We start from the raw sequence: 23,715 nt of genomic DNA, 5'->3' as shown, positions 1-23,715 counted from the left end.
CTACACTGGGGCTGGAGACAGAGATGAGTTTCCAGTCTAGTGGGAGAGTCCCCAAAGCACACAGTAAAGCACCATTCCATATGCCAAGGATATGACTGAGGTATACTCAAGATACAAAGGAGGCAGACAGAGAGCAGAGCCACCCAACCCAGATGGGGAGCTGATGGAGATCAATGGAAGTTTCTTAAAGAGGTGATGTGTGAGATGAGCCTTGCAGAAGAGGTAGGGGCACTTCCCCGGGGGAAGTTAGGTTATACAGCAGGATATAGGCTCAGGACATTGCAATAAAGGTTACACAATATGAGTCTGGTAAATTTTGAAACAACATCCGTTTCATTTGGTGCAATCCAAGCACTGACTTTGTTCAGGATACCACAAGGAGTGAGGGGTTGCTGGAACACACGGTGAAACATGGGAGAGGATGTAAGAGATAAAGCCGAAAGGGGCAAAGGTCAGTGCAACATCTCACATAGGAATTAAAGTGGGAACAGACACAGGCCGGGATCTTATGCTGCTACTAAGATACCAAAGTCCTAGGATCACCTAGGTATTCAAAAATACTATTCAATACACTTTAGAACACTAAGACAGAAGTTAAGAACATTTAAAGGACATTTTAATCATAATTCCTCCTCATTAAAATTACATCTGTCTTCCTTTTTTTTTTTTTTTTTTTTTTTTGAGTAATTTCAACCTTTACTTTCGGTTCAGGGGATATATGTGCAGGTTTGTTACGTGGGTGTGTTGTGTGATGCTGAGGTTTGGGGGTGTGAATGATCCCGTCACCCAGGTAGTGGGCACGGTACCCAGTAAGTAATTTTTCAGTCCTTGGACTCCTCCCTCCATCCTATCTCTAGTAGTCCCCAGTGTCTGTTGTTCCCATCTTTATGTCCATGTGTACCCATTAATTAGCTTCCACTTGTAAGTGGTAACACGTGGTATTTGGCTTTCTGTTCCTGCGTTAATTCCTGGTTACATGAGTAAGTTCTTTAGTGGTAATTTGTGAGACTTTGGTGCACCCATCAATCGAGCAGTGTACACTGTACCCAATTTGTAGTCTTTTATCCCTCAGCCCCCTTCCCCCCTTTCCCTCAAGTCCCCTAAGTCCACTGTAACATTAATTTCTAATGGAAAGGAGAATGGTCTCTAGAGGCTTCCACGTTGCTGCAAAGGACGTGATTTTTGTTCTGTTTTATGGCTGCATAGCTTTCCGTGTACACCTGTCTCCAAACCTTCTTGTTCCCTTCAACTTCTATCACACATTATTATTATTATTATTATTATTTTTTTTTTTTTTGAGATAGAGTCTTGCTCTGTTGCCCAGGCTGGAGTGCAGTGGCACGATCTTGGTGCACTGCAACCTCTGCCTCCCGGGTTCAAGCGATTCTCCTGCCTCAGCCTCCCAAGTAGCTGGGATTATAGGCATGCGCCATCACACCCAGCTAATTTTTGTATTTTTAGTAGAGATGGGGTTTCACCATGTTGACCAGGCTGGTCTTTAACTCCTGACCTCTGGTGATCCACCCACTTCGGCCTCCCAAAGTGCTGGAATTACAGGCGTGAGCCACCGCGCCTGGCTAGCCATTTTCTTTTCTATGTTATGTAGGCAGTTCCGAAATTTCTCCTACAACAAATCACATTTCTATAAACAGTTTCTACATGGGCATTTTTTTTTGACAGAGTTTTGCTCTGTCGCCTAGGCTGGAGTGCAGTGTGCAATCTCGGCTTACTGCAGCCTCTGCCTCCTGGGTTCAAGCAATTCTCATGTCTCAGCCTCCTGAGTAGCTGGAATTACAGACTTGCATTACCATGCCTGGCTAATTTTTACATTTTTAGTAGAGACAGCGTTTTGCTATGTTTGCCAGGTTGGTCTTGAACTCCTGACCTCAATGATCTGCCCAGCTCAGCCTCCCAAAGTGCTGGGATTACAGGCTTGAGCCACCGCGCCTGGCCCTCTGCATGGACATTTAATCTTATGTTTTCCTTGAGGTAAGTTTTAAGGTGTGAGATTACTGGGCCACAGGGTGTATATATAGTTATGGACTTTTTTTACACAGGTGGAGGAGGGCCAGGTACTCACTGTTTTGCTCCATGTGAGGCCCGTGGTGTGGTGTTCCTTGATGTATGCTTGAAGCTCACTCCAAATGTTCAAATATGACTTCACCCAATCCACATGACGCAAATCACTTTGTTGTGAAAGAGAGTGGAAGAAAGCAGAGTTAGGATCTAAAAGAAAATTTTAAAAAGATTGCGGGACACATAGTTATCTAGTGACTAGGGCCCCTGGAGCCTGAAGCAATTGTCCTTGCAGCCCGGTCACCATGAAGCGCTTCAGAAGGGAACCCTGGGAGGAAGCTGGCCCAGCACCCTCCTGAGGGGAGGCGGCAGGTGACCGGATGCCCTGAGCTCCGGGTATGGAGCAGAGGGACACAGAGAGGGGACCCGACAGAGCTAAGCTGACTTGAGTAGGGTGTCCTCGCACTGTCCCTGTCAGCACTCATGTGAAGGGGGCGTAGCACGGAGGCTGTTTCTTTCTGCGCTGCTTCTGATGCAAAATGAGAGACAATACGCTCCCAGGAATGAGAATGGTATTAAAAAGAAAAAAAAAGAAAAACAGCATTGGGTTCATTTTCTCATAATTCTGTTGAATTATTTGGTTAAAAGTGTAATCAGGCCAGGCGCAGTGGCTCACGCCTGTAATCCCAGCAGTTTGGGAGGCTGAGGCAACTGGATCACGAGGTCAAGAGTTCAAGACCAGCGTGGCCAACATGGTGAAACCCCGTCTCTACTACAAATACAAAAATTAGCCGGGCCTGGTGGCACACGCCTATAATCCCCCAGCTACTTGGGATGCTGAGGCAGGAGAATCGCTTGAACCTGGTAGATGGAGGTTGCCGTGAGAGGATATCGCGCCATTGAACTCCAGCCTGGGGGACAAGAGCTAGACTCAGTCTCAAAAAAAAAAAAAACAAAACAAAAACTGTAATCAAATTGGAGAATTTTAGTCATTATGACTGACAAAGACTTTGGTATAGGAAGAAAATTGATCTCTTACAAACAGGTAACACCCCTTACTTTTAAAGGGACATTTATTGAAATTCCCTTAATTTAATATTTTGAATGACAATACAAACCAGGCAGGGCATCACCAGTATTTTTATCTCTATTTTACTGAACCAAGGGCTAGTAAAATGCTTACCTTTTATAATGGGATTAACATAAAAGATTGAAAGAATTGTTAGAAATATTAAACTTATAGATAGGTAAAAATAGTTGTGTTTCCTTTTGGGAATTTTTACCCATAATATTTTCTCACTTATAGAAGTCAAGGTAATGCAAAAATGATGACATTTGAGTTAAGAAAAATTTAATTATGTTCCTGGGCCATTAATCTGAAGATAATCACGAATGGAAATCTCTATTATTAAAGCTCTTGTAATAATGCCTTGTCTCTAGACATATTTTGTTTTCCTTGAAAAGCCCTAAAGTACCACCAGCATGTTTAGAATCCTATTGTATTAAGGCATGCCATTTAGAAAGAGTGAAATTGGGAACCAAAGTCATAATTATTCACTCCACAAATAGAAAAAATGTGAGTGTGGTTTTGTTCTACATTTTTAGATGTACTGATTATATTCATCAAATGTATGAAAAATCTCATTGTCGCTTTATCTCACCTTCACAGTCAAAACTCAAAAACTAAGTGTAGCTCCAACGGTTTCTCTCGTTAGTTTCCTAAGTCTGTAGGGTCTTGTAAGGGTCTTAGTACAGTGCCTTGTGCATAGGAAGCAGTATACACATAGCTATTATTAGAGCTTGAACATTACTTCAATATAAATGTACACACATATGTCTATGTTTATATGTGTATGTACATATAACACACATGTATGTTTGTAGACATTATAGAAATAGCATGTTGACATTCAGTATACTTTCTTTTCTTTTTTTTTTAGAGACAGGGTCTTGCTCTGTTGCCCAGGCTGGAGTGCAAAGGTGAGATCATAGCTTGCTATAGCCTCAACCTCCTGGGCTCAAGTGATCCTCCCACCTCAGCCTCCCAAGTAGCTGGGACTACAGGTGTGCACCACCATGCCCAGCTAATTTTTAAAATTTTTTGGTAGAGATGGGGGGGTCTCACTATGTTGCCCAGGCTGGTCTTGAACTCCTGGACTCAAGCTATCCTCCCTCCTCAGCCTCCCAAAGAGCTGGGATCACAGGCATGAGCCACCATGTCTGATTCAGTTATTTTCTATTAAAGAATTTAACAATGGATGAAGTCCAAGTCTATATGGGCAAGTTCTTTTTTTTTTTTTTTTTTTTTAACCAATGCAGTATTATTTTGACTTGAACAACGTTCTAGCAAAACTTGTGATAAGGACTAAGAGTATGGTGCTCTTTTACCTGAAGTCAGTCTTTAAGAGGTAACAAATTGAGCAGGACCCAAATACACATTGGGAGCTGCAAAACTATCTTCAGTTTTCATATACTCTGGAAGAAGCTATGGTAGGGGAATGTGAATTTTAATGATTATGACTCAGAGAGGCCACACCTCTATCAAGCTAAAATAAATGACTCGCTCTATTCATATATTGAAAGAGCCAGGCCGGGCGGGGTGGCTCACGCCTATAATCCCAGTACTTTGGGAGGCTGAAGCGAGTAGATCATTTGCGGTTAGGAGTTTGAGACCAGCCTGACCAACATGGCGAAACTCCGTCTCCACTGAAAATGCAAAAAAAATTAGCTGGGCATGGTGGTGCTTGCCTGTAGTCCCAGCTACTTGGGAGGCTGAGGCAGGAGAACTGCTTGAACCCGGGAGGCGGAGATTGCAGTGGGCCGAGATCACGCCACTGCACTCCAGCCTAGGTGACAGAGTGAGATTCCATCTCAAAAAAAAAAAAAAAAAAAAAAAAAAAAAGAGAAAAACAGCCAATGAGCAGTCAAGCTGGTGGTAAGTGTTGCACAGATACAGACTCCACAGCTCACAGTCCTGTTTAAACCTCAAGGAAGTCTGCCTTTTTATTCCTCTACCTTCGGTCCTATCTGCCCAGTGGGCAGCAGTGACTCACAAATAACTACGACACAGAGACGGCACGGCGGGCTTGAGTCCACCAGTAAATGGGTGTTGTGTGGTGTGGAGTATGCTGCTTAGTACGCTTTCAGAAGCTCAAGGGTGACCTGGGAGTGCTTTGACTACTCCTAGCAGTAAAACGAATGCATTTGCACCTCCAGCTGCGTTTCTTCGGCTTCTTGTAGTCTTGAGGTGGTCCACTGAGCTGAACTGAGTCGTCTTTGGTACTACTGGAAGTACATTTTCTACTTAATTGCTAGAGTTAACACTGAGGGGCAAATACTGAACCCTCTTTGTGAACAAAAGTATATAGAAAACCCAACCCATTTGACTATGCTGCTACCTGGGGAGAACCCCTCACACCCACAGCCCCAACATATACTCAGGGAGGGACTGGGAGAAGGACAGGAGCTGATGAACTGAGATACCAATTAAAATAGTCTCCAAGGGTGGAATGTAAAAAGGCATAAACTTAGGTAGTGCTTGAGCTGTCCTGAACTGGCATGTGTAGGTGTGTGCCTGTATATCTGGAACAAAAGAAGTCACTATGGGTGTATGTTCATGCTGTCATATGATATCCAGGTTTGGCAACTGAAACTTGCTCTTTTCTGAAATGTCATTTTTATGTCAGAAGAACAGGCCATCTTGCATTTCTGATGCCTTTCTCATGCGTGCCGCGCACTCCTAAAGTCTCTAATAAAACACGGCAACATTTGAAGGCGTATCATTGGGCACAATTGCCTTGATGCAAAAAGTCTGTCACTGAGCACAATTGTTTTAACCAAAGTTTTCTCGGGGTGGGCAGAGCCCCTAAGAGGAAAAGCGGTGCACTGAAGACCCTGGAATTAGGAGTTCTGTCTGCTAAAGCTCCTCTTCCTAAAAGCAACATGGAACAATTAAATTATGTGAGGGGAATGTGATGGTTGTTTTTCTTTTGTTTTTTAAAATATAATAGCTTTATTGAAATATAATTCACATCCCATATACTTTAGCCATTTCCAGTGTGCAATTCCATAGTTTAGCTCAGCAGAGTTGAGCCATCACCACCACAATCAATTTTAGAACATATTTGTCGCCCCCAAAAGAAACCCTATACCCATTAGCAATTATTCCCCAAAAGGGAGTAATTACTTGAAACTTAAAAAAAAAATCTTAAGCTTTTAAAAGTTTAAGTTTTCCCTAAATTTCCCCAGTCCTACTTTCACTTAGCACAATATTTTCAGGGTTCATCCATGCTGCTGCCTGAATAAAAGAATGAAGTATCAATACTCCATTTTTTTTCATGGCCAAATAATATTCCATTGTGTAGATATACCATATTTTATTTATTCATTCATCAGCTGATGAACATTTGGATTGTTCCCACCTATTGGCTATTATGAATAATGCTGCAATGAATATTGTGTACAAGATTTTGGGTGAACATACGTTTTCATTTCTTTTGGAAACATACCTAGGAATGGAATTGTTGGGTATAGCTGCTTTTTTTTTTTTTTTTTTTGAGATGGAGTCTCACTTTGTCACCCAGGCTGGAGTGCAGTGGCACAATCTCAGCTCACTGCAACCTCTGCCTCCCGGGTTCAAGCAATTCTCCTGCCTCAGCCTCCTGAGTAGCTGGGACGACAGGTGCATGCCACCATACTCGGCTAATTTTTGTATTTTTAGTAGAGACAGGGTTTCACCATGTTGGCCAGGATGGTCATGAACTCCTGACCTCAAGTGATCCACCTGTCTCAGCCTTCCACAGTGCTGGGATTATAGGTGTGAGCCACCACTCCCGGCCTGCTTTTTATAGTAAAAAAATATTGTTACATATTTCTTAACCTGAGGGATGGATGTATATGTATTTTTTTGTATTGTAATCCTTTACACCTTATGTATATTTTATAAATATTCTTTTGTATCTACTCAATGTTTTTAAAATTTAAAAAATCTACAAAAGAAAGACTGATGAAAATTTTGAATATGTAATATTAATTAATGGCCTGGAGTATACTAGGTATTTATTTATATATTTTACGCAATTTTTCTATATTCCCTATAAAATTTGTCTTACATTGTTGTAGACCCTTTTCCTCTGGTTCTAATTTTCACATCTGCATTAGTAAAACAAAGGGGTGAATTGAGGCCAGGCACAGTGGTTCATGCCTGTAATCTCAACACTTTGGGAGGCTGAGGCGGGTGGATCACGAGGTCAAGAGATTGAGACTATCCTGGCTAACATGGTGAAACCCTGTCTCTACTAAATATACAAAAATTAGCTGGGCGTGGTGGTGCATGCCTGTAGTCCCAGCTACTTGGGAGGTTGAGGCAGGAGAATTGCTTGAACCTGGGAGGTGGAGATTGCAGTGAGCCAGGATCATGCCACTGTACTGCAGCCTGGCAACAGGGCGAGACTCTGCCTCAAAAAACCAAAAAACCAAAAAAAAAAAAACGTGAATTGAAGCAATAATCCAGTAATACAGGTTCTTTAATTTCCTTCCACCTGAACAGTCTGGGTCAACACATGAGACGTCTCCAGGTGCCTCTGCATTTGCTGACCAATGGTCACTTCTGTTGCTGCCATCTAAGAGCTCAGAGGGAGATCCACGCTGGAGTCCAGGGCCAGATGCAGGTAGAACCTTGCTGCTCTTATATTTGCCTCATCCCTTCCCTTAGTTCCTAGGCACCAGCCACATCACATTTAGCCAACTGTTTATAGAGTACAAGGCATGACCTTATCAGAGGGGGAGGAATCTCATGATATCCCTTAAATGGTTTAGGACACATTTTCCTGGATATTTCTTCAGCTCTGCCATGTCAGAGCTTTCAGTTTGGGCCTATTTTCTATTCTGACTCCAGTTTAAGTTACTCTGGGATCTACTACTTGTGCTGTCGAACGCAAGGTCCTTTCACGCTGGTTCACCAGGCAAAGCCCCTTGGTTTAGACTCATCTATACTTTCAGCAGCGCTCTGAATGGCTGCTGGTCTTACAGGTGTCTCTGTATCCACCCCAGTTGTATTTCATATTAACTGAGTCTCCGATTTCCTTCTCACTGCCCTGGTTTGTTGTTTGATCTCATTCCGTTCTTGATTCACACTTCATTTCCTGATTCCTCCTCTCGTCTATAGCTCACCCTCCAACTCTACTTTGATCCATGTAAAGGTTCTGCACCATACAGGGTTGCTCCATCACCAAGCTCTCTGATTATTGTGGGAATACATAAGATAGTGACATACATTCAAGTGGGGAGAGTTTATTCATTATAAGTGAACTGAGGCAGACTTTCTAAAACACATATATTATCTGGATAATTGATTACACTTTCCACTTGACTTTATCTGCAAAGATTAGATTTTCCTTTAAAGTTTATAGTACATTAGTGTAGAGCCTTGAAAAGGAATCAGTAGTTAACTGCACTGAGTTTTAGGGACAAATGTCTAACAAGTAATCAACTGAAAATTTGGTGAGTAAAGTAAGGTACGTACCTGTGTTTGTAGTCCTTTAAGACCCTGTTAGTGTAAAAGGTGGCAGCGTCATTCATCTCCTTGACATAAGGACCGGGTTTGGGGGACTGAGAAAACAGGACCGTCACCCAAGCATAGAAGGAAAAAAAAATAGGATAAGAAAGAAAATGCCTTAAAGAAGAAGAAAAGCAATGGAGACGTGTGGACTGGAAAGTGGGAGGCAAATGTTGCTCTGTAAAGGTTGATAAAAACACTTTCTACAGTATCTCAGAACAGAAAGCACTGAACTTTAAACAGGGTAGGAGAAAGCAGATGCATTCGGCCAGCTTCCTTCAGTGCAAGGAGCGTGAAGGTAACTAAGCTACGAGTTCTCCTAAATACTCCAAAAGTGTGATGAGGTGAAGAGGCAACATTCCATCTAGACTCACCACAGCTATCCATCCAAGGGCAGGGATGCTTTCGCTGACGGCCGAAAGATGATTAAACATGTTACTCCCCCGGTTTCTCTCTCTGAATGTTTGGATTTCCTGAATCTTTTCCGATATGGGTTTCAGAAGTGTGGCCACATCATTCTGGAAGCAATCAAACATCGGGGGCTGTTACTACAGACAGAGCAGACGCATAGTACCTCTATCCATGTTGGCCTAAGCAGAAGAATTCAGGACTTGCCATCTGTCAAGGGGTCTAAAAGAAACATATAATCATCTTTGAGAATAGCACGCATTTGTTCTTGGTTATGGTAATGCTGTGCTTTTACTGTCTGAAGTATGAAAATTGCAGATATTTTTAACATTATTAATGCTGCGGCTTGAGATGTGGAAAAAACCCAGCAGTATAGCACAGTCCCCATTTTGAAGACTCCTTCACGGAAGACAGTGAAATTGAGTGTTGATCATTTATATTTCAAATGGCAAATAGATTACACACTGCAATAACCCCGGTATAAAGTTGGGTAAGACTGGAAGGTTAGTAAAATGACATCATCCTGCTCCTGTGGGAAAATGCTTTGGGAGAGGCTTCCTGGTTTCACCATAGTTACCATAATCCATGTGAAAAAGTGGAAATCTTTCACCGAGGCCCCCCTGCCCTTTTTTTTTTTTTTTTTTTTTTTGAGACGGAGTCTCACTCTGTCCCAGGCTGGAATGCGGTGGCATGATACTGGCTCACTGCGACCTCCGCCTCCCAAGGCAGGTGACTCTCCTGCCTCAACCTCCCAAGTAGCTGGGACTACAGGTGCCTGCCACTACGCCCAGTTAATTTTATTTTTAGCAGAGGCGGGGTTGGCCAGGCTGGTCTTGAACTCCTGACCTCAAATGATCCACCCACCTCGGCCTCCCAAAGTACTGGGATTACAGCCGTGAGCCACCGCGCCCGGCCCTTTTTAAGAAAATGTGATGGCTTATCATATTTATAGTGACTTTAGTCTTTGTTAGCATTCTACATTGTCCCCAGTCCACTTGGCCTATGGCCACAGGTCACACTCAATTCTGCAAATTCAACAATTGACTTCTCCATTTATACAAAAATGACTTTCAGAAATACATGAGCTGGCTGGGTGTGGTGGCTCATACCTGTAATTCCACCATTTTGTGAGGCTGAGGCGGGAGGACTGGTTGGGGCCAGGAGTTCGAGACCAGCCCAGACAACACAGCAAGACCCCACTTCTACAAAAAAATTTTAAAAATGAGGTGGCTGTGGTGGTGTGCACCTGTAGTTCCAGTTATTAAGGAGGCTCCAATCCTGGGAGAATTAGAATTACCCAGGAATCTGAGACTGCAGTGAGCTGTGACTCACCACTGTACTCCAGCCTGGCACCAGAGTGAGACTCTGTCTGAAAAAAATATGTAAATAAATAAAAATAAAAAATAAAAAACAAAATGACGTGAGCTGAGTTATGAAGTATCTCGGAGCTAGATTCTCCAGAATACCACAGTTGCTTTAAACATCTCCTCATCTACATCCTTAGCATTCTCTAATTTCTCTAGGTGTTGAAAAGCAGATACAAGGTTGTTTATCAGATTTTTGTGCGTGCTCTAAAGAAACAGCAAAGACCCTGTACTTCAGCTCTGTGGGAGCAGTTAAAGAGTTTTAAGCAGTATTTTAATAAATCTTGTTTGCAGGAGGTAAAATAGAAAAGCTCCTTACAGCGCTTTAATTTCTGAGATTTCAGAGCAATGGTTCCCAGCCTTGGCTACACATTAGAACCACCTTGGGGGCTTTAAAAACCACTGAGGCCTGGGTTCCACCCCTAGCAATTCTGACTTAACTGGTCCTTGGGTGGCCTGGGTGAGGGCAGGGGGAATTGTTTAAGCTTCCCAGGTGATTTCAATCATTGCTGCAGCAATGGCTTCACACCCCAGAGGACAGTCATTTCTGCCGGAGACAGCAAACCATTAGGAAATAAATTATGAGCAGCTGCGGTAGCTTTTAGACTTTACCTCTCCTTCTAAACCCCTTTATATCCCCTCCTCTGAAAAGAAGGTTGAATGTAAGGGCTCTGGAATTAGAATGGCCTTGGTTCAAAAAACTTTGGTGCCTACGGGGCCTTGAGCAAATTACTTAATCAGACCCTTAGTTTCCTCATCTATAAATCAGAGATAATACCTACCACCTACAGGCTACAGGACATACTGCATTTTAAAGCCCTGGCACATGGGAGGTACACAATAAATAGAAGTAATTATTATAATTTCCATGATGCAGTTAACTTATACCAGAGGTAAAAAGGATGTTGTCCCCTGTAATATGTGATATTCATTTGTTTAAAATAAATATGCATTTAAGATATGAGAAGCTCCAAACAGGCATCTACATAGGTTAACAGGATTTTAGGATTCCAGGAGTCTAAACTGGGTCACCTAGTTCAGCTTTTTGACAAATCCAGTAGAATAGGTCACAATTAGCATTTAAAAATCATGAAAATAGATTAGAATAGAAAAGATCAGAGGACATTCACATATAATAAGGATGGATATTTTGGTATCAAACTCTTGTTTTGGCTATGAAGTGTGTGTGTGTGTGTGTGCATGTGTGTGTGTACTGGGTTGCCAAATAAAATGTATTTCTTTTTATGGATCTAGCCTAAAAGTTTGAGAAACATGGCCGTAATCCAATTCTCCTATTTTACATATGGAATACAAGCTCAGAGAGGTTAATTTACTATGTCAAGACCAGCCAGCAATGATTAGTGGAGCTGGAGCTAGAACCTAGGTCTCTGGGGAGGCCCTGAGACAATTCTTGATACTGGGTGCTGAGGAAAATATGGTTAGTTCTCTACATACAGGTTTCTTCTCTGCCAATACGACTAGGGAAAGGTGTTAAGAAGAGATTAAGAGCACAGGTTCTAGCAGGAGACTTCTTGGGTTCAAATCCTTGCTCCACAGTATGCTCAGCTCTGGGACTTTATATCAATTACCAAACTTGTCCAAGATTCCCTTGTCCCATCTGCAAGCTAGGGTTGACAACAGCACCTGCTTCACAGGGATATTAGGAGGAGTAAATGAGAGAACGTGTCGTGCTTGGTAAAGGGTCAGGTATACTGTGGGTGCACAACAGGTGGCTGGTGATCTCCAAGGTATCTGCCAGTTACAGAGCCTCTCATTGGCCAAGTTCACTGACTAGCTCCTTCCCATCTCTTAAATGCAAACACAAGGAGAGCGGTTTCCTAACTAACATATGCTGAGGGACGGAGGCACCCTTCTGTTTGGGGGAAACAAAGAAATACAGGGAGAGAAAGCAAAGTGCTCTCAAGGTTCCCAGTGGACTTTTTAGCTATCCCGTACTGAAGGAGGGGAAAAACAAAAACATTTGCTGCAGAAGCTAGTCAGTTCTTGTGGAAAAGCCATGAATATCTTCCTGTCTCCTCTCTTTCCGTTCTGACCACTACAAAGCAAAGGGCTTATGGATTTGGTGAAAAGACCTTGAATCAGAGTTGTTAGGGGCTGCACTCTGTCCACCCGCCCCCCAACCAAATTCATATGCTGAAGCCTTAACCCTCAGTACCATATTTGGAGAAAGGATCTTAAATATGGTTGGAATGCAACCATATTTGGAGATAGGGTCTTTAAAGAAATGATTACATTAAAATGAGGTCATTAGGGTGGGCTTCAATCCAATACAACTGGTGTCTTTTTTTTTTTCTTTTTTTGAGCTAGAGTTTTGCTCTTGTCGCCTAGGCTGGAGTGCAGTGGCACGATCTCGGCTCACTGCAACCTCCACCTTCCGGGTTCCAGCAATTCTCCTGCCTTATCCTCCCAAGTAGCTGGGATTACAGGCACACACCACCACACCCAGCTAATTTTTGTATTGTTAGAAGAGATGGGGTTTCACCATGTTGGCCAGGCTGCTCTCAAACTGTGATCTGCCCGCCTCGGCCTCCCAAAGTACTGGGATTACAGGCGTGAGCTATGGCATCTGGCCTGACTGGTGTCTTTATAAGAAAAGGAGATGAGGACACAGACACACACAGAGGGAAGACCACATGAAGACACAGGGAAAAGGCAGCATCTACAAGCCAAGGAGAGAAGCGTGGGGAGACACCAACCCTGCCGTCACCTTGATCCTGGACTTCCAGCCTCCAGAACTGTGAGGAATTTCTGTTGTTTCTAATCTACATGTCTGTGGTACTTTGTTAGGGCAGCCCTATCAAACCAATGCAGGGGTAATGGCAGTTCAGGGAAAGCAAACACCTTCAACCCCTTCCCTCCAAACCCTCAACAATAGAACAAACAAAAACCCCTCTAAACACTCCTGGCCCCAAACACAATTATGCCATACTTGTTCGTTAATGGTTGCCAAACATCAGTTTTAAATACCCTCCCTGGAGCTTCATTCTTAGAAAGCAAACATCTCCTTCTCTGGGGGATTCTTTTCAGTTCAAATTCAACACCTGACCAAGGGTGTGGCATCTGTTTCCCCAGAAGGCAGCTGATTTTTAATGATGGCAGAACTACTAAAAAGCATCCTAATTTTCTCCAACAATTGGCTAAGTCACAATGTTCTTAATGTAATGACATTTTTGAGAAAGGCCAGAATATCTGAATTGTTGATGATACCTGGCCCACTGCCCCAAGGGGAAAAAAACCCAGAAACTGTATATTTATAACATTAGAGAGATTTATTAAGGCCATTTTTGTTTATCTCTAACTTCCCGAGAACAAACTAAAGTCTGAGGAGACAAAGTCTTCTCGAAGATACTTTATATTGGTTATCTGATGAAAGCATCATAAAGATTGAGAAAGTTTTCTTTTGCTTTGGTTTGGCAATTATGTGAAGAATTGTCATCATTAAAAAAAAAAGCAATGTTGAGAGAACTAAGTACAACAGCTATTTGCACAACTCTAATAAACATTACTGCTTTTATTCTGTGCCAATAGACTTCTCCTGTACTTTAAAGAAGTCTTATCTTCACCAGTTCATCCTGACTTTCAAGGCTGGAATCAAAAATAGAAGAGAACATCAGAGTGATGGTGTGACTTCCATCAAAGCTGGTTGTGTGGGATGTCAGACGAAAAGTCAATGGGGGGTCTATGAGAGGTACTTCAACCTGTTTCAGTATTAAGCATATATTAGGCACACTCATTCAATACAGGCTGATTTGCACTGATGTCAATTAAAATTACATAAGGGTTTTCCACTAAAGAAGGAGCTCATCTGAGGTGTCCTGGTTTTCTGTCAAGGGAGTGCATTGGTGGTAGCTCCCCGGATATGTCTAGCAGCTAGTGTGCTTTGCAATGACTTTTACATAGGTGTCACTCAGATTACTTTTTGTTAATGTCTCACTAAGGTTTCTTTGATTCTCAACAATTTCTCAGAATTCATGTGAAGATGAGCTGAACATGCTCCCTGGCCTACCCCTAGTTTCTGTGGCTTTGACAGAAGAAGGTGGAAATGGCCAACATGGAAGAGATGCATGAATAAACTGCACGTTTTCATCAAACGTTTCCAAGGGTTATCTTAGCTGGAGGCGACTGTACTTTGGACGAGTATTTTAGGACTCCATGTCTTTATGACCCTAGCTTCTGCTTTAAAGTTGAAGCACTGAGTCCCGTTATCAGCTTCATCTCCGTTTAGCTCCCAAAGTAAGGGAATTGTTTTGCAAAAGTAAAATGAGCTTTATCAGCAAGCTTTGTAGAAACTTTACCCAAAAAGGAAAACCAAATTCCCACTCATGCTGTTTTGTAAGAGATGGCACAAACTCTGGGAGTTTGACCTCAAAGATGTATCATTGAGTAAAACAAAATAGGCCTGTTATTTCTGGAACCCATGGTTCTCATGTAGTTCTGTATCAGGTAGAAAACGGTTCAGTCATGTTACTTCTTTGTAATGAAATTCTTTTTCTGATTATAAAAACCAATATATGCTCTTTGTGAAACACCAAAAAATATAGATGTAAAACATAAGTAAACAATAAACATTCTGCATTCCACCACATGGAAAAAAAGCAGTGCTAAAAGTTGGTGTTGGTTTTTTTTTTCCTGTAGATGTAATTATTCATTGCTTCTCGGCTTTTTAGTTAATATCAAGTGTAGATATAATTATTGGAAATATTTTCAGAAATAATAATAATTACTTTTTAAGTAATGGTGATTCAAACTATCAAGAATGATTCTAAGAGTTTAATTCAAATAGTTCCATGAAAACAAACAAGCATACAAATAAAATCCCATCAATACATTCCTGGCATGTACTGTGAGAACTCTATCATTTGAGAAGGAATGATTTCAAGGTAATGACATTTGCATTACCACTACAACTCAAACAAACTTAATAGCATTAAAGTAAAATTTTAAAAAGGTTTGGGTTCCATCTACATTTAAAATTCCAAGAAAGCTCATATCAAGCAGTATGCATTAGTAAACCACACTACCAAATACCAATCATTATTACTTTCGCTTACATATTTTTGTGCAAAGTTTCACCAGTTTATTTCATTTGGATGCATGTGTGTATGTGTGTAAGTGCACGGCACAGAAAATATATGGAAAGATATACATCAAAAAGTGTCAACATAGAACTTTAATTTTATTGGCTTATCTATATATTCTAAGTCTTCTAACATGTACATATATTTCCTTTGCAATTAAGGGAAAAGTTTTAAAACATTTTAACCAGTTTCACACCTTCAAAAGTAGAAAATATTTCACATAGGGGCTGTTAAGTTTGCATGTGTCAAAAAATATTAAACCTCCTTCCAATTAGGGAAGAAGCTTTAGGAAAACACATTCAGAAGTTGCCAGAATAAATTACCCAGGTGAAGAAGAATAAAGTTTTCTCAAGCAAAGGTTATCCAAATCAGGAATAGTATTTCGGGAGGCTGAGGCAGGAGAATCACTTGAACCCGGGAGGTGGAGGTTGCAGTGAGCCGAGATCGTGCCACTGCACTCCAGCCTGGGCAACGGAGTGAGACTCTGTCTCCAAAAAAATAAAAAAATAATAATATATATATGTATATATATATTGGACACACACATATATATATATTTGGACACATTCTAATAATTGAAGCAATTATTTTCACCATTTAAAGTCAGAAGCAATTGTTTACAAATCAGAAATGTTCAATTAAGTTAACTTTTGCTTCGCTGCAATTGTAGGTGTTTCCTTAGGCTAGTTTCCTTCTTGTTGAGTCCCATTAAATAAAATTTTTTTACTGTCCAGGAACATTTTGGAGATTTCAGAATACGTCCATGGAGACACTTTTAAAAACACTTGTACAATTTAAACAATCTAAAATGTTTGCAAAACCTAGTGAGCACCACTCATCATGTACACGATTTTACAACAGTTGCCATTATATTGAATAATAATAGATTCCTTGGGAAATATTTTTACATCTTTGTAAGACTTGATGGTTCATATATGTTCCTTATTTTAGGATTGCTAAACTTTATGTTCCTTATATACTATATTTGCTTATGTTTTTATTTATTTATTTGTGACAGGGTCTCACTCTGTCACCTAGGTTGGAGTGCAGTGGTGCAATCTTGGCTCACTGCAGCCTCAACCTCCCGGGTTCAAGAGATCCTCCAGCTTCACCCTCCCAGGTAGCTGGAACCACAGGCATGTGCCACCAGCCCTGGCTAAGTTTTTGATTTTTTTGAGGAGACCGGGTCTCCCTATGTTGTGCCCAGGCTGGTCTTGAACTCCTGGGCTCAAGCAATCCTCCCACCCCAGCCTCTCAAAGTACTGGGATTACAGGCATGAGCCACCATGCCCAAGCTATATTTGCTTATATTCTTTAAAGATCATTCTTCAAGAATATGAAACCTGGTGACTTGGTCTTCCAGAGGATACATTGCTTTGGATAGTTACATTGTCTTGGTATCTCAGAGACAAGCTTTTTAACATGCATAAACCTCTACTTTAATTTTTTTTTTTTTTTTTTTTTGAGATGGAGTCTCACTCTGTCACCCAGGCTGGAGTGCAATGGTGTGATCTCGGCTCACTGCAACCTCCACCCACCAGGTTCAAGCAATTCTCCTGCCTCAGCCTCCTGAGTTGCTGGGATTACAGGCGTGTGCCACCATGACCAGCTAATTTTTGTATTTTTAGTAAAGACGGGCTTTCACCATGTTGACCAGGCTGGTTTCAAACTCCTGACCTCAAATGATCCACCCGCTTCGGCCTCTCAAAGTGCTGGGATTACAGGTGTGAGCCACTGTGCCCGGCCCCTACTTTAATTTTTAATGCTAATCTTTCAACAACCTCATTGGCACATTTTTTTTTTCAGTAATAGTTTTTGTTTTTAAAGCAAGCTGGCCGGGTGTGGTGGCTCACACCTGTAATCACAGCATGTTGGGAGGCCAAGGCGGGTGGATCACAAGGTTAGGAGATGGAGACCATCCTGGCTAACACAGTGAAACCCCACCTCTACTAAAAATACAGAAAAATTAGCCAGGCATGGTGGCGGGCACCTGTAGTCCCAGCTACTCGTGAGGCTGACGCAGGCGTGAACCCAGGAGGCGGGGCTTGCAGTGAGCTGAGATCGTGCCACTGCACTCCAGCCTGGGCAACAGAGCAAGACTCCATCTGAAAAAACAAAAAACAAAAAACAAAAAAAATCAAGCTATTTTAGTCACACAGAAAAACAGATAATAATAATGACAGGCTCCCATCTATAATTTAATTTAATTTTTCATGGGGGCCCAGGATCATCATTATGATGCCCCTTTACTGACATCTTCAGAAGAACTAGAAAGGAAGAGATCTGGAGCCTGGGACATAGAACTACTTAGATAAGACCTCCAGGGCAGCACTGAAATTTGACATGAGATTGTTCTACTGCTCTATAAAGGTAGAACAATACATTTGCAGTTGCAAATTGGGCATTTTTAATATAATGTCTTTTCTGCAAAAGTGTTCGGCAAATCATAGGCTAAAAAGCCTTCTCTGAAGCCATTTTTGTACCCTTCAGATAGATAATAATCTACACTGTCATTATCAATATATTTTAACTTGTCAGAATCATTCAAAGCTTTCTCTAGGATTTTGGGGCCACTGACACAATGAACAGTAGACATTTTCTTTTTGGTCACTTCCCACTTGCTATTCTTTGTCTTTGCCATTGTTCACAGATGTGATTCCCATCTCTCATTATTTCTAGATTTTGTGCTGCAGAATTTGAGGGTGTGCTCACTCTAAAACCTACAAGTTACACATCAGAACAAGAACACAGTTCTGTTGACATGACGTGTGGGCCACAATTTTCTCTATGCTGTCAATGTTTGACACTTTTCCAAAAGATAGGTTATGTGAGAGGAAAAGTCAAGTTGAATGGAAATGTAAACGTTTAACACAAGGATCCGCGATGTTACACTAGCCTCACAATAGCTCATATCCTGAATCTTAATGCAACACCAGGGCTTGGGAGACCATAAAAACAGAACAAAATAAACAAACAAGAAAACCGTTCACATTAACTGTTCCCTCAGGTTGAGATTTATAGTTTTCATTATAGTTGTTTTGATAAGATACTTAACTGGTAGTGCAAAAAGCTAACAGTCCAGTCAGAGAAAACATATCTTTTCCATTCATGCATCAGTGTGCAGCTAACTAACGAATATGGGAGACAGAGGAGGCTCTAGTGTATTTCCCTTGTATAAAGGGACTTGACAACACGAGTTCCAGAAAATGCTGGATTCATGGCAGGGGCATGGGATTAGCTGAACTGAGATCCAGGAAGGAAGTAGTGGATCAATACCAGGCAATGACAAATAGCGACATACAAAATTGCTGCAGAGAGAAACCAGACATTTTGGAGAGAAAATTAAGTTGAAAACCAAAGCTTAACCTAGTTGTCTACAATAAGTATAAGAGAACAGATCAGGTGGCTAAGAAGAATCTCATTTTGTATTTTGTTCTTATTACAGCTTACTGGTTCAGCTGAGAAGATACCAACTCTTACACTATCTGGGAGGTATCATCTGGCTTCTGACAGTGATGAATTTTATAATCACCTATAATTTCACTTTGTGAGATTCTGCACATAAAAGCCAAGGAGCAGAAGGTCTCACTTGTGCTTTACTTAAACCCAGAGGGAATTCACTAGTAATCCCTAGGGACAAAAATTGGAGAAAACTGCTGAAACCATTTGAATTCGCCAGCTTTATAAATCTATGACAATGTACAGTGATCAGAAATTAGTTCTCTGATATAGTAAGAAAAAATTTTTCTCAACGGCAATTCATTTTTCATTCTGTCAACATTTGATGTGCATTTGAGAGGTGACAATGTGCTAGCAGCCCTTGGTCACTCTCGGTGCCTCCTTGGCCTCGGTGTCCACTCTGGCTGCACTTGAGGAGGCCTTCAGCCTGTTGCTGCACTGTGGGAGCCCCTCTCTGGGCTGGCCGAGGCCGGAGCTGTCTCCCCGTTTGGGGGGAGGTGTGGAGGGAGAGGTGCAGGCAGGAACCAGGGCTGCGTGTGGTGCTGGTGGGCCAGCGTGAGTTCTGGGTGGGCACGGGCTCTGCGGGTCCCACACTTGGAGCGGCCAGCTGGTGCCAGTGCCCCAGGCAGTGAGGGGCTTAACACCCGGGCCTGGTCCCCCAGCACTGCCAGCCCGCCCGTGCCACACTCAAATTCTCACCAGGCCTCAGCCACCTCCCCATGGGGCAGTGCTCTGGACCTGCAGCCCGCCATGCCCAAGACCTCCCCTGCTCCCCTGGTGGGCTCCCGTGTGGCCTGAGCCTCCGGGGGCACGGCCCCCTGCTCCTCGGCACTGGGTCCCATAGACCACCCAAGGGCTGAGGAGTGCAGGGGTGTGGAGCGGGACTGGCTGCCAGGGGTCCATTAGGGGAAGCCAGCTGGGCTTCCGAGTCGGGTGGGGACTTGGAGAAGTTTTATGTCTAGCTTAAGGTTTGTAAATGCACCAATCAGCACCCTGTGGCTAGCTCAAGGTTTGTAAATGCACCCATCAGTGCTCTGTGTCTAGCTAATCTAGTGGGCACTTGGAGAACTTTTCTGTCTAACACTCTGTGTCTAGCTAAAGGATTGTAAACGCACCAATCAGCACCCTGTGTCTAGCTCAAGGTTTGTAAAAGCACCACTCAGTGCTCTGTGTCTAGCTAATCTAGTGGGGACTTGGAGAACTTTTGTGTCTGGCTAAAGGGTTGTAAATGCATCAATCAGCACTCTGTGTCTAGCTCAAGGTTTGTAAATGCACCAATCGGCACCCTGTCAAAACGGACCAATCAGCTCTCTGTAAAATGAACCAATCAGCAGGATGTGGGTGGGGTCAGATAAGGGAATAAAAGCAGGCTGCCTGACCCAGTAGCAGTAACGCACTTGGAGTACTCTTTCATGGTATGGAAGCTTTGTTCTTTCACTTTTCACAATAAATCTTGCTGCTGCTGCTGCTTACTGTTTGGGTCCATGCTACCTTTATGAACTGTAACACTCACTGCGAAGGTCTACGGTTTCACTCCTGAGGCCAGAGAGCATGAACCCACCAGAAGGAATGAACAACTCCAGACAAGTTACCTATAAGAGCTGTAACACTCACCACGAGGGTCCGCAGCTTCATTCTTGAAGTCAGCAAGAACCCACCAATTCCAGACACACATTGACTATATGCCAAGTACCATGCTGATTGGTTTTCATCTGTTCTTTCTACTTTCTAATGATAAATCTCAAACTATCCAATCCGCCATTTGAAAGTTCCCAGCCCAGTCAATTGAATTTGCTGGGTCACTGTCTCTCCCTTTGTAAGTGATCCATGATAGAGACAGGGCCAGATCTTTTCATCTGAGATTAATTTATGTAGAATGTGGCTGAAAGGATGTAAACCTACAGTTTCCACCTCAAACTCAGCAGATGCAAAGAATTTCACTAACTCCACTGAGTGTTAAGATATCCCACAGGGTAGATGAGCCATTATTGTACCAAGCCAGGGATACTTAGCTCCAATGATCCTTAATCTGAAATGTGCTTTGTCTTTTAAGGGTAACATCATCTTCCTAAAATTCCATTGTTTGTTATTCTTAGGAGCAAACAGCGGGGCGTGGTGGCTCACGCCTATAATCTCAGCACTTTGGGAGGCTGAAGTGGGCAGATAGCTTCAACCCAGGAGTTTGAGACCCGCCTCAACAATAGAGTGAAACCGCATCTCTACACACACACACCCACACACACACACACACCAAAAAAAAAAAAGAGAGAAAACAGAGCAATGCATCCCATAGAGCACTAGCCCATTTGGTGAGTAGGTCAACATGAGCCGTGCTTCCTAGTCAACAGGGTTGGGAGGATTCTGCATATGGCGCGCCCACTTTTGGAGGCCCACAATTCACTTCAGAATACTGAACAAGGTACTAAAGAAACTTACTTAACTTTGCTTAACCTGATACTTTTCAAGCTTTTTGATCCATGGAGCTTTTAATTTCACCCACAGTTTTCTAAGGAACTGGTATTCTGTGAACAGACCCAGGGAAATGCTGCTGTAAGAGGCCTGTGGGGTAGCTTCAGGGTTTCATGGAGGCCTGCTGGGCTGTCCACTGTGTATTCATTTGCCCCTTCCTCTCTGGTTGTCTGACTTATAACCATAGAGATGCTTTCAAGGGCATTTATCAGAAGTTAAGCAGCCTGTTTTCCCTCACTTACCACACACACACACACACACACACACACACGCGCACATGTACAGCAGTTGCTTTCGGGAGCTATAATCATCTCTGGGTGGGCTGCTGGCATAGCCATCCCCCGCTGCACTGGGATTCTGTCCTCTGTTGCTGTCTTTTCTGCAGGTCATTTTTTGGCCAGCCCTGTCCCCACTTCTAACAACTCCCACCATTGACAGTAAAAGTCTCTTTCCTGTCCTTTCTCTGTATTTTCTTGCTTCCTCTTTCATGCACCTACACTTGTGTGAAAAAGCAGGCTTTTTAAGGAAAAAAGTCACTAAATTGCAGGCTTTTTCTTTTGCAGTGCACACTCATAGCCAATGACCTTTCATCTTCAAGGCTTGAGCTGAGATGCTTCTTTGTTGTCCAAGATTTTTGGCCACTGCCAAGTCCAGAGGAGTCCCATAGCTCCATATGCCATAAATCTCATGGACTCCAAGTCTTATCAGTGCTTGCAGACTGCTAAGCCTGGATTTTGACATTGACCCCAAAGGAAAAGTGTGGCTAATGGTGTGTATAAATCCAGCGTAAAATGTGATGTACAACCAGAACTACTTTCTATGAGGCATGTGCTGGAAGGACCATTCTTTGATTTTTGACTCAGTTCTTAGATGTAAAGCTTATAAATCATGACTGTGTAATAAAATGAAGAGGAATTTTGCCCACTATTATGTGTAAAGAGAGTTATTTTGTTACCTGCTGGTTCGTTTGTTTCTTCATTTATTCAACAAATATATACTTGTGACTTTTATGTGCCAGAGCTGGTCCAGGTTCTGGGGTACAGCAGTAAACAACACAGACAGTACTCTGATGTCCCTGCCCTCTTTTGTTTAAGTGGCGACGGGCATGTATTAGTCAGGGTTCTCCAGGGAAACATAACAAATAGGATTTGTTTATTTATTTATTTATTTATTTATGGCAAGGAATTGGCTGTGATTATGGAGACTGGCAAGTCCCAAGATCTGCGGTCAGTTGGCTGGAGACCCAGGAGAGCCAATGGTGTAAGTTTCAGTCTAAGTCTGAAGGCTGGCAGGCTGGAGATCCAGGAAGAGCCAATGATCTTTCAATTCGAGTCCAAAGGCAGGGGAAAAACAAAACAAACAAACACCCAATGTCCCTGCTCGAAGGCTGTCAGTAAAAATTCTCTCTTACTTAAGAGAGGGTCAGACTTTTGTTCTATTCAGACCTCCAACTGTTTGGATGAGGCACTCCAACTGATTAGGAAGCGCAATCTACTTTACTCAGTCTACTTATTTAAATGTTAATCTCATCCAAAAACACCCAGAATAATACTCATCCAAATATCTGGACATCCCAGGGCCCAGTCAAGTCGACATTAAATTAACCATCACAGGGGAAGAGAGACCCAGAGAAATAATTATAATAAATAATTAAATTATATAGCATGTTAACTGTTAAAAACCATGGAGGGAAAAAGGTAGAACCTAGTGAGGAGGATCAGAAATACATATGGGGGGGGGGTGGGTTCCCATTTAAAATAGGATGGCCAGCGCAGGTCTCATTGAGAAGGTGATATTTGAATAAATATCTGGAAGTGGCATTAGCCGTGTAGACATCTGCAGGAAGGGCTCCCCAGAGAGAGGAAACAGCCACCACAAAGATCACAAGATAGGAATGTGCCTCCAGTGTTTAAGGAGCAAGCAGAACCCACGTAGCTGGAATGGAGTGACCGAGGGAGAAAAGGCCAGGGTTTGAAGTCAGAGAGAAAATGACAGGGTGTTGGGGCACCAATCATGGGAGCTGCTGAAAGGATTTTGGCTTTTATCCTGAATGAAGCGGAGATAATCATGGAGTTTTGAGCAGAGGAATAACGTGATGTGGTTTTCTTTTCTAAGGATCGCTCTGGCTGCTGTACTGAGAATAGATTATTGGAGGGTAAACGCAGAACTAGGGACATCGTACCCGAGACTACCGCAATAATTCCGACAAGAGATTAAGGTAGCTCAGGCCAGAGTGAATGTAGTGGAGATTGTGAAAAGTAGATTTCAGACCAGATGTGGCGTATCAAAGCAAATGAGGAGTCAGGAATGACTCCTTGGTCTCTGACCCGAACAACTAGAAGGA

General features: G+C 42.5%; 1 protein-coding gene across 1 annotated transcript in view; it reads right to left on the bottom strand.

Annotated features, from left to right (window-relative positions):
* Positions 1-23,715, bottom strand: part of CAP2 (cyclase associated actin cytoskeleton regulatory protein 2) — a 169,072-nt gene that overhangs the window by 42,417 nt on the left and 102,940 nt on the right. The window contains exons 5-7 of the mRNA XM_050788036.1: positions 8,947-9,090; positions 8,540-8,625; positions 2,081-2,186 (exon numbers count right to left, since the gene is read on the bottom strand). Coding sequence (XP_050643993.1) covers positions 2,081-2,186; positions 8,540-8,625; positions 8,947-9,090 — 336 coding nt within the window. The remainder of the gene's footprint in view (positions 1-2,080; positions 2,187-8,539; positions 8,626-8,946; positions 9,091-23,715) is intronic.

This window comes from Macaca thibetana, chromosome 4, assembly GCF_024542745.1.
Source record: "Macaca thibetana thibetana isolate TM-01 chromosome 4, ASM2454274v1, whole genome shotgun sequence".
In the NCBI taxonomy this organism is placed as follows: domain Eukaryota; kingdom Metazoa; phylum Chordata; class Mammalia; order Primates; family Cercopithecidae; genus Macaca; species Macaca thibetana.
This window is presented reverse-complemented; position numbering and strand designations above follow the sequence as displayed.